An 11,226-nucleotide genomic window follows, 5' to 3' on the forward strand; every position below is an offset into this window, starting at 1 on the left:
TGTGTGTCTTCATAACCAGAGAAGCCTCGTATTCTGCAACTTGGATGAGTTACTTCATGTCATCATTTTCATCCTTCTCACAGTTATTCAAACCAGAAAAAGTGGGGAGAGTGTCAGCATAAAGTTCAATTAATTTTCTTTTGGTAATTTATACGACTAGAAAGAAATGGGGCCTTTTAATGGTGAGTGTTTTATATCTATTTTCTCACCAAAGACCTACTATAACCCATGAGACAGCTACCCCAATGTCAGGGTCAGAAGGCTGCTGCCTGAACCTCTGTGGAGTGCTGTCAGTTCTGCCTCCCAGCCTTGTCTTAGCCAGGAGATTCGGGGAGCAAGAGATTCCCATGCTAGGTCAACAGGAGACTGTCCCTGGACAGAGCAAGGCTCTTGGCTTTCTTCTGTGGCCTGGAAGGCCTTCCTCCCGATCCAGATCAGGTCTGTTCTTTAAACCCAATTCATGTCCTCCTCATCCACAAAAACCCCCTCCTTCCAGCTCTGCCCTGAATGCCTATACTGCTGATTGTATGATGTCATTTAGCAGTTGATTATATTATCTTAAAACCTGACCTAGCACAGTGTTAGAGCACTTTCCTAGCACTTAGAGGTCCTGGCTTCAACCCCCAGCACCACAAACAAAAACAAAAAACAAAAATAAAAATTCTACCTGTAACACTTTCTGGTTGTTAGATTTTTTCCGGAGGTTAGTTTCTAACTACCCAATTAGATGCCCAACTCCTCATGGCTGACAGTAACTAGTTCATAACACTTTCTGTATTCCATACAGCATTATTTCAGTATTTTACATGGTCTCAGCAATGAGCTCACATGAACTGCTATCTGTCGGCTTATCCATGAGCACAGCACTACTGAACCCTACAGTACAGTAAGTGTTATGAGATGGGCCACATGTTTGATGTGAGCAAAACAGGTACATGTAATATGGCCGGGAAGAAATCTCCCAGAAAGACCATCTTGAGGACAAGAAGCTTGCAGGTGGTGAAGAGTGAGTGCACTCTGGGAGAGAGAGTGGTGTTTGCAAAGGGTTAAAAACTGCACTATCTGTCCATTCAATGAGAGTGGGACCCTTCAGCAAGCCTGCAACACCAAGCTGAGGCAGATGAAACAGTGACAGAGATAAAGCTGTCCAGATAGGTAGGGGCCTGATCCTAAGAGGGGTTTGGATTTAGGATAATAAAAGCTATGGATATGTAACAGCTTTTTAGAGAAACTAAGCAGTATGGGATCAGCAAGAATAGCAGACCAGGAGACAATTCAGAGAACTGAGTTTAAGACTGGCTCTTTCATTAACTTGATACACGGTTCATTCCTTTGTGTCTCTGAATTCCCTGTTTTTTTTGTTTGTTTGTTTTTTGAGACAGGGTCTCACTACGTAGTTGAGATTGACCTGTTTTTTTTTTTTTTAATTGAGTTTATTGGTACATTTAGGTATACAGTACAGTTACATTCATTATTGGGATCTTGTACCTTAACATGACAAGTCTTGGTTCTCATTTTTTCCCCTTGTCCCTGCCCTTCCTTCACTCACTATGCAGCCCAGGCTGGTCTCGAACTCACAGCGATCCTCCTGCCTCAGCCTCCTGAGTGCTGGGATTACAGGCGTGCACTACCATGCCCAGCTTTCCCTGTTTTTAGAGTAGAAAATTTTTCTGTATTCTTGATTCTTAAACTTCAGTAGGGACAGAATCATCTGAACAGCTGATCAAAACACATCAATTCTCTGGCCCCTACTCCAGCCATTCAGAGTCCTGAGGCAGGGCCTACAAACGTATGTTTTTCCCCTGTTAATGGGGGGATTGAACTCAGGACCTTGCACTTGTGAGGCAGGTGGGGTGCCACTGAGCAAAGGTACGTTTAATAGGCCTCTGCAGAGTGCCTCAGAACAATCTAAGCATTGGCCTAGATTAGTGCTTTTCTGGAGCTTTCAATGATAAAATAGCCTGCTGTGGCACGAGTACCATAGGTTTGCCACCACTGGCCAGACAGTCTTAGAGGGTCCTCTTGCCTCTGATGTTCTTGTGAAGAACAGAAAGACAAAAGGTTGGCTGAATACATCCTGTGTGGTCCTTCTCCAGGGAGGCCAAGGATGCTTGGACACCAGAGTGCTCACCCCAAATCCCATGTTTAGAACGTCAGAGCATAGTCTCTAAGGGATGAGACCCTTACCCAATACCTCCCTCATATTATATTTTCTCCCCAAATCCCAGTTGGAATTAAGTTCTTTTATACCAGATAGATACTCCACTCTAGTCCTTATTCATCCACCACATTAAGTATATTCCATGGCCTGGGCTCTGGGGGCAGAATGTGAACCCTACCCTCAAAGCTGGGCTAAGGATGTAGCTCTCAGTGATAGAGTGCTTGTCTAACGTGTGCTATATCCTAGATGTGTTCCCTAGAACCATTAAAAAAATTGCAAATGCTACAGATTACATAAAAATACTGTTTTGTAGAGTATCTGAAAGGAAAGAATCTTATCACTATGATCCTGAGAGACCTGGGTCCTAATCACAATTTCCTACTCTGGAAAATCATGTCATCTCTCTGGGCCACAAACCTCTCATTGATAAAATGGGAACATTAATGCACATTAACTGAGTTTCTGTGAAAATCTGAGATGATGCCATATAGTAGGTATCACAGAAATAAATTTATACTTAGAAAATGATAATTTAAGCAGGGCATGGTGGCGCATGCCTGTAATCCCAGCACTCAGGAGGCTGAGACAGGAGGATCGCTGTGAGTTTGAGACCAGCCTGGGCTACATAGTGAGTTCCAGGTCAGTCTCAACTACATAGTGAGACCGTGTCTCAAACCCCCCTGCCCCAAAAAAAGACAATTTAAAAATTAATGTGTCTTCTCCTATCCTGAAACTCGAGGAACATCCACAATCCTCTGTTGACTTTCAGAAGTCTCTTCCAGTTGGCCCTTGTGAATTTCTACAACCAACTTTCTACAACCTTCTCTGTTCCCTTCCTGCTTGTGAAGGCCCTTACAGAGGACCCTGGTGATCCTACCATGAAACATCACTAGGCAGCATCATGCATCAGAGAGGGCATGGGGGTTGGAGATGGACGGGGAAGCAAAACACTGTAACTTTGGCCAGAATACTTAATATTACTGATATTCTGTTTCTTCATTTACAAAACAGAAGCAACATCTCCTACCTGACAAGATTCCAAAATTAATTTTAAAATGCATAAAGGGCCAGAAAAGACATTTCTCCAAACAAGATACAAACGGCCAAAAACCACATGAAAACATACTCAACATCACTAACCATGGGGGAAATGCAAATCAAAACCACAGTGAGGGCCAGGGATTTAGCTCAGTGGTTCCGCCACCTGCCTTGCTAGTGAGAATGTTAAATAGTGTAGATGTAGTCTGGCATGTCCTGAACAGGTTAAAAACAGTTATTTATATGACCTAGAAATTCTACTCCTAGTAATATTATTCTCAAGAAAGCTGAAAACTTTGTGTCTACATAAAAATCTGTACATATTCTTAGCAGCATTATTCCTAACAGCAAAGTAGAAACAACTCAAAAGTCTAAACTAAAGAAAGGATGAACAAAATGTGGTATATCCATACTGAAGAATATTATCTAGCCATACAAAGGAATGAAGTATGACATGCTTCAACATGGATGAGCCTTTATGCTAAATGAAAGAAGTCAGTCACAAATGACCATATGTTGTATGATTCCATCTAGATGGAATGTCCAGTTTATAGAAATTTATAATGATAGAAAATACTGGTTGCCAGGGACTGAGGGTAGTTAAGGGGAAATAGAGAATCATAATGTGTACAGGACTTCTTTATGAAATGATAAAAATATTCTAGAATTGATTGTGACGGTTGCACAACTTTTGTGAACATATTATAAATCAGTAAATTAGATACTACACATGGTGAATTATATAACATATGAATCAAATCTCTACAGAGTTGTTATGCTTAAAAATGTACGTAAGGTGTGGAGGCTATTGCTTGGCATGTAGTTAAGGACTCAATAGAATGGTAATAAATTTGTTATCCTGTCCTGTTCTCTTTTCATACATCATCCTAACTCTGGCTAGGATCACCTCTAGCACCAACCCTATAGAAAGGCAGGAAGCCTATTTCATACTAAGTGGAGGTCACAGGCAATGTCTAAAGGCTAAAATCCCAACACTAAGAATCTTCCTCTGATACTCAGAGAACTAAGAATACAACTCTAATGGTTTCTATTTACTGAACATGTACTATGTGCCAGTAGTTTCAGGAATTTTACAATTATTTTCCTCACAAGAACCATCTAAGCCGCCATATTATTATTCCTATTTAATAAGTGAAGAAACTGAGACTTAGAAAGGTTATATAACTTAGTCATACTAGTAGTTGATGAATGAGTTGGTCTGTTCAATTCCAATGCTTGTACTCTGTTTTTCTATTTGATTACAAATACATGATGGCTACATTATTTACATTTTACCCACAGTTTGTGACTCAAGCAGCTTTGTTTCATGATTCTCTTTTCCTCTTTATGGTCTAGGAATGTATAGTTTACTTCAAATTTACCAATATTTTCTCTTAACACAGTTTTGTGTGCTCAAATCATCTTATGTACATAGTCTTTTTTTCTTTTTTTTGGTACTGAGGATCAAACTCAGGACCTTATGCCTGTGCCACTGGGCTACATCCCTGACCCTGTAATACATTCTTGAATAAAGTAGATGCTTGACAAGTACTTATTTAGTGAATAGGTATCAAGCTTGTCTCCACAAGCAGAAAATATGTTCTTGAAGGACAAACACTGTACCATATAGATCTAGATCTTCTCCTTTTCAGCAAAGGCACTCATGGTCACCTAGGCTGGCCTATGGCTACAGAACCAGCCCCTGCTTCAAAATGGTTCTCACAAGTACCAAGCTCTCTGCTCACAGCCCAGAAGCTTTCTCCTTATAAAGATGATCCTGCTCACCCCATCATGACCCTGTCCTAGTACAGCACGGGACATGGCACACAGCACGCGCTCAGAAGAGTTTTGATGAAATAAAAGAAAGACTGGGTCAGCAGTTATTCCATAGGAGACACTTCACTCTCATGAAAAGGGAGATCAGGAAGGCTGTCATGGAACTTAGAAAAAACAATGACCTAGTGTATATTCTAGACAGTCAGTGCGGCATCCTCTTTGATCCAGGATCCCTCCTTTGACTACAGAGTCAGGTAGGGCTTTCCAGAGCCCACATCTCACCTTTTCATCATTCAAATTAAAATGCGGGGCAAACTCTTAAACTGTCATCGTTATCTACCGATGTATCCCAACTGCTTGAACCACTTCTACTTCACACCTCTCCTAACTCTCAGAGTGGTAACATGCTTAAAGGTATCTGGACCTCTTTGATTTGTTATTTATCCTGAGCTCATCCTTTCCTCACACCCGTTCCTCATCCTGACCAAAGCGGCATTCTTTTAGCTCCAGGGATCCTCTGGGACAGGCCAGCAGCAAGAGGAAAGAGCTACTCTCTCTGCCTCTTAGCAGCTGTGCTACCTGGTTGGTCCCACTCGGTCCCTTAGTACTCCCCATCTCTGCACCTGCCTGCCTCTCCTCTGCCTCTTCTTCAAGATGTTAAAAACTTGCAATAAAAAACAAATACAAAATGCTGTAATTAATAGCCAATTCTAAGCCAACCCAGCATCTCTACTAATAAACCTCAACACTTGGAAAAAGAACAATAAATTCTACCCCTCTCTGGTTGTGAGGTGGTCTCTTTTATATACTCTGTGTGTGTGTATGTATGTGGGTAAGTGTGTCTACATATATATTTATTTTCCTTTATTTCCAATCCAGGGAGGGGCAGGATAATGAACTGCGTGCGTCAGGGAAGATGAATCTGAGATACTAGGGAGCAGTGCAGTAAAAAGATTAAAGTGTTATTATTGTTGGTTTTTTTTCCCCCATGGTCCATTGTGACAGCTCGACCGTCATCTGTAAAAAATGTCTCAGCGAGAGATAATCATCGGAAACTCAATAAAGCGTCAGGGGGAGCCTCAGCCCCCATCAATCACTGGGTGCCTGGAAAATTTCAGCCCTCTGTCTCCCTTCCTGCTATCCATATAAATGTCTCTAATATATTTTGTGTGGTGTGTGGGACCCATCCCTGATTTGGAACTTTTGATGAAAAAATATTTATACACAAAATATGTAAATCAGTTAAAAATCACAAGACTAGTCTTTGCCACCCAATCGCATTTTTCTTATTTTTATAAATGCATCAAATTTATTCTTTTTAATAAAACACACCAACTAGTCTATCTCCCTCTCTTAGAATACACACACCACACACATACACGCACATGCACATGGCACACATGCATGATCAGAGGACTAACAGAATGGCAACAATTAACCTCACTGGCTGAGAGATTTAACCTGGAAGGTGGCCAAAAGGCCTGAGGGAGTGACAGTGCACTGTCCACCCTGGTGACTCCACAGTGGCTGGTACTACTGAGAAATGACTTGTAGAATCACTGACCCTGGAGGTGTGATGAGACTCTGAGGGTCCTGGATAGGATGAAGAAGAGCAAGAACAATATTGAGAATAACTTGCCTGAACTGCTTTTGACCTGGTAGATTCCTAACCCTTTGGATGAGCCAGAGGTTCTCAGCAGACTCAGTAAGGGCATAGGCAGGCTGATGAGGTCACTGGGTTCTAGCCAAGAGCAGGAGATGGTTCTGCTGGCATTTGACATCACCACTCTGCCTCAGTTTCCAACAGTGTTTACATCACAGGGTTGCCGTGCACACACAGTGTTAACGAATGTTATTTGCAGTTGCTGCAGCTATCATGTTGTGAAGTTGTCAACTCCCCTGCTTCTCCAATCTGGAAAGAGTCAGTTCCTGCAATGCCCTCTCCTCTAGGACTTTCAAGATTCTTCCTTGTTTAAAGGACAAAACCCAAGCATACTGGATCTGGCCCCAATGTGCTAATACTGCATCTTTATGGCTCATCACTCTCTACATGGAATCTGTGTGGGGCTGCACCCTAACACAATCACTCAGCAACCTGAAATATAACGTTTCTGTTTTTACCTGTGAAGGTTGTAGACCTAGAATACTCCTTCTTTACTCACACCCACCTGCATCCAACTACTTGCCTTCCACGCAGCCATCTAAAACCTTTCTGGACTTTGAGGCTCAAGTACTACTTTACTTCTTTGATTGTTTCAGGCAGTGTCTTTTCTCTGAGCTCTGCTAATCCTTGTTATCTGTACCTCTGAATGGACCCTTGTCAAATATTGTCTCAGTCACTTCTTCAGTCTTATTAATTGCTATTCTTGTTAGCACCTTACATTTACATGATACCTTGTATCTTCTCAAGTGCTTTCATAAGCACCTCAATTGATTCTTATAACAAGCTGATGGTGTAGGAAACACTGTTCTCTTCAGAGGAGAAAACTAGCTCTGAAAGACAGAACTGCCCAAGGTCACAGAGTCAGGTAAGAGCCAAACTATTCCTAAGATTCTATTATCCTCTTGAAGGAAGACAGTTTTGCTACCATGAAAAATATCTGGAAGGCTGGGTCAAAGATGCTGAATGATGTTCCATGAGAGTATGATGATGACGATGATGCAAAAACAAGGGTTTACCTTAATGGAATTCCTTCTATCTATGCTCTTTTTTTTTCTTTTTTTCAAATTGAGACAAGGTCTCCTTACATAGTTCAGGATGCCCTTGATCTATGTAGCTCAGGCAGACCTTGAACATGAGGCGATTCTCCTGCCTCAGCCTTCCGAGTGCTGGGATCACTGGTGTGCACCATTATGCCTGGCTTATGTTCTAGGCTTTAGGCAAGTGATAAATACAGAACCTCTAGCTCTCTCGATGTCTTTTATATTACAAATAGGAGACAGAATCTCTGAGAAGCATATGAAACTGCTCCAGGTGTCAGAGCTATTAAGTGTCATGCACACACACATTACCAGGGCTTAAATACATAGCTTCTTGAGGAGTGAAGTTTAAAGTGACAAAATAAGATCTCTTCTAGGAAAGTAAAGGCTCAGATGAGTTTTTTAAGAAGTTCAAACACAAGACTGAAATTAACACCTGTAGCCTAGAGTATGCTATGCAGAATGGGAGCCTGGAAGAAATGCAAAATCTCAGGTCCATTTCAGACCCACTGAATCTCTGGGGGTAGGGCCCAGGAATCTGTGTTTTAACAAGCTCTCCAGAGTCCCATTTCCTAGGGAGCCTCAATATTACCATGCCAGTTTGTGTTCTCTAGCAATATACATTCTCTCTGTGGGCCTGAGAAGGTCCGGGAACAGGGTGTTTAACTTATCCTGGGTAGATGAACTAATCAGTTGAGACTATTCCTGGGGAGGGGGAGAAATACTACAGTATAGAGAGCAGTTCCATTACCACTGGTGGGGACTCCTAGCCACCTCCTGAACTCCAGGGCACTTGTCCACTGGTTTGTGAGCAGCCAGCTTGCACCGTCCTGTCCCCCATCTGAAGACAAGAGATGGGGAGGTCAGCTGAAACAGGCCAGGACCCATAGCCCCTGAAGCTGGGGGAAAGGGGTTCTCAGACAGATGATCTTGACCTTGGCAGGTCCAGCCTGGCAAAGCAGGCCCTCTACCCCCAGAAGGGCCGTATGCTAACCCAGCTTCTGCACAACTCATTTTTATTCAGCTGCCATTCGAAGCTGAGAAAAGAAGTTGATTTATAGCCTGCTCTGGCCACGTTTCTGCCGTGTTTTATTGTTTTAATTGTACATATGAGAGGCACTCAGAGTGCTTGCTTGCATTTCTGACAGCCCTAGACATCTGATGTTTATAACAGTTACTTACAAGCAGCCAGCGGCATCTCAGGCTGGGCGACTTGTTTACTGTTACCACTAATTTACTGCATCCTCCACCTGAGGATTGGGGCCCACCACCCAACAGCCAGCCACAAGTGGAACTCTCCTGGAATGGTATGGGTGGGGAATGAGCTGGCAGAGGGACAGCCATGATTCCCACACTCTCTATTTGTCCCATCTGGATGCCTCTGCCCAAGCTGTGTTCACTGCTTTGAATATGTTTCTTTTTGACCCTCCTCTTCAACCCCAAAGACCAGATTAAATCCCACTTTTTCTAAGTACATTACTTGCTCCGATGTACAGCCAATAGCTTTTATTTATTTTCTTTAATTTTAATTTTTTTTTTTTGAGGCAGTGTCATGTTCTGTAATTCAGGCTAGCCTTGAACTCACAATGTAGCCCAGGCTGGCCTCAAACTTGTGGCAATCCTCCTGCCTCAGCCTCCCGAGTGTTGAGATTATAGGTATGTGCCATGTTGCCTGGCTCTGGAGCCAACAGCTTTTAGAACCTTAGAAATCACACAGCTGGCAGAACCCCGAAGGTTATATAATATCCAGTGACCCCAGACAAGAATCCCTAATGGGGAGACTAACTTACCAGCCTGTGAACTGTTAAGTTGCTCATCATCTCCTAAATGGCTTTCCTACCTTAACTGAGCCAAAACCCCCTCCATAAGAAAATCTTTGTTCAATGTCACTGTGTTTTACATGTATGTGATTATCTCTAATCTTTTGAATAATCCTACAAAGTAGGAATTGCTATTTCTATGCATTCTATGAAGATACCATTTGGAGGACTGCAGAGAATGGAAAGAATAGCCAAGTCAGGGAGATTTTCATAGCTGGTATTCCTGGGGCACCTGCACCACCAACAAGCCTGCCCTCTACTCAAAAACACCAACCTTGGCTAGAATGGGGAGGTCTACAATGCACCTGGCTGAGCAGGCTCATGCTAAGGAACAGTACTTACATGTAAGACAGGAGAAGGATCGCATTAGGCATGGGCAACTGATGACTGAGTCCCCAGGAGGACCGCTGTCTGTCCTCAGCAGGAAGAAAAGGTACAAAATATGTCCAATACCTTTTAGATTCCTGGCCTGGATCTTCTTTCTTCCTCACACTTTAAACACTGGTGCTTTTCCTATACCCTCAGTTTAACTCCTTTCCCTGGGCAATTTCAGTTAGAGCCAACTCCCATGCAAATGCTGGTGACTCCTAAATCCCTATCAGATTCCTCTGAACTCTAGATCCACACTCTCAAATGTTCCCCCAAATCAGAACCTGAAGTTTCATCGTGGTCATGCACTTTTCCTCACCATTACACAATCCACTGAGTACTCAACCTCTTATCTTCCTGACATGTATTTTCTCCTTTTTTAAAGTCCCTCTATAGGAGCCACCAGAAATCTGAAGTGCATTTTGAGGGAGAGGAGCAAAGCTTCTCATCAGATTCCTGAAGGAGTCCATCATCTCCAAGAGGTCAAGAACCATCGCTAATCTCACCCCTCCAAATTCTCCTCTATTCTGCCAAAACGGTTCACCTAAAATGCAAATGTGAACTCAGTATTTCCTGTTTAAAATCCTTTAATAGCTTTTGGAATACAATGTGAGCTCCCTTATAAGGTTCTTTCCAAGAGTAACCTAACCTTCCCTCTCTAACTTCTTATTGTTCTCAAAATTGTGGCAGATGATGTTATCTGCTATCACCGGTCTCTACCTTATGTCACTGTGCATGTTGTTTTCTATGCCCAGAAGATCTATCCTTCTCGGCTAGCGTGGCAATCTCCAACTCAACCTTAAGATTCAATTAAAAGTCACTTACCATGTGACACATCCCAGACAATCCCCTGCTCCCAGGCAGAGCTCACCACTACCTCTATCGGTGCTGCCTTTATTCTTTGTATAACTACCTTTGCATTTACCATTCCATACTGTGATTTCCTGCTCATCTTTTCATGTGTCTAGCAGAACTGTTGAAGTCTAGACCAGGTACACTCCTCTATATATTTAGAAGAATGCTAATAGTAAGTGTACACTGACTTATAAATAAATGGAACTAATAAGCACAAATGTAGAGTATTCTACAATTCACATGGGTATTTTATCCTTGACTTTCACAATACTGATAAGATAGATGAAGGATACACTACTAGGGGTAGAGAGATCTTGCCAAGGTCATAAACCACAACTTACCACTTTCCCTCAGTATTAACAGTAGCCCAAGGCCCACAGAAATATCTATTAGAAAATAAGTGAACTTCACCAATGGCAAATAGTAGGACAAATGAGGATGAAAAGTCTGATAGTGAACCAACAGGACTCCCTGGACCCATAGCACAGGAGGTAACAAAACAGATCA

General features: G+C 42.4%; 1 protein-coding gene across 2 annotated transcripts in view; it reads right to left on the reverse strand.

Annotated features, from left to right (window-relative positions):
• Window positions 1-11,226, reverse strand: part of Clpb (caseinolytic mitochondrial matrix peptidase chaperone subunit B) — a 140,248-nt gene that overhangs the window by 67,054 nt on the left and 61,968 nt on the right. The window contains exon 5 of one of the 2 annotated variants that reach the window (XM_010603218.3): window positions 8,427-8,516. The exons of the other annotated variant lie outside the window; for it this stretch is intronic. Within the exon in view, the coding sequence (XP_010601520.1) occupies window positions 8,427-8,516 (90 nt within the window). The remainder of the gene's footprint in view (window positions 1-8,426; window positions 8,517-11,226) is intronic. 2 annotated transcript variants of the gene reach the window in all.

This window comes from Fukomys damarensis, unplaced genomic scaffold (assembly GCF_012274545.1).
Source record: "Fukomys damarensis isolate Sample0158 unplaced genomic scaffold, DMR_v1.0_HiC HiC_scaffold_16, whole genome shotgun sequence".
NCBI lineage: Eukaryota > Metazoa > Chordata > Mammalia > Rodentia > Bathyergidae > Fukomys > Fukomys damarensis.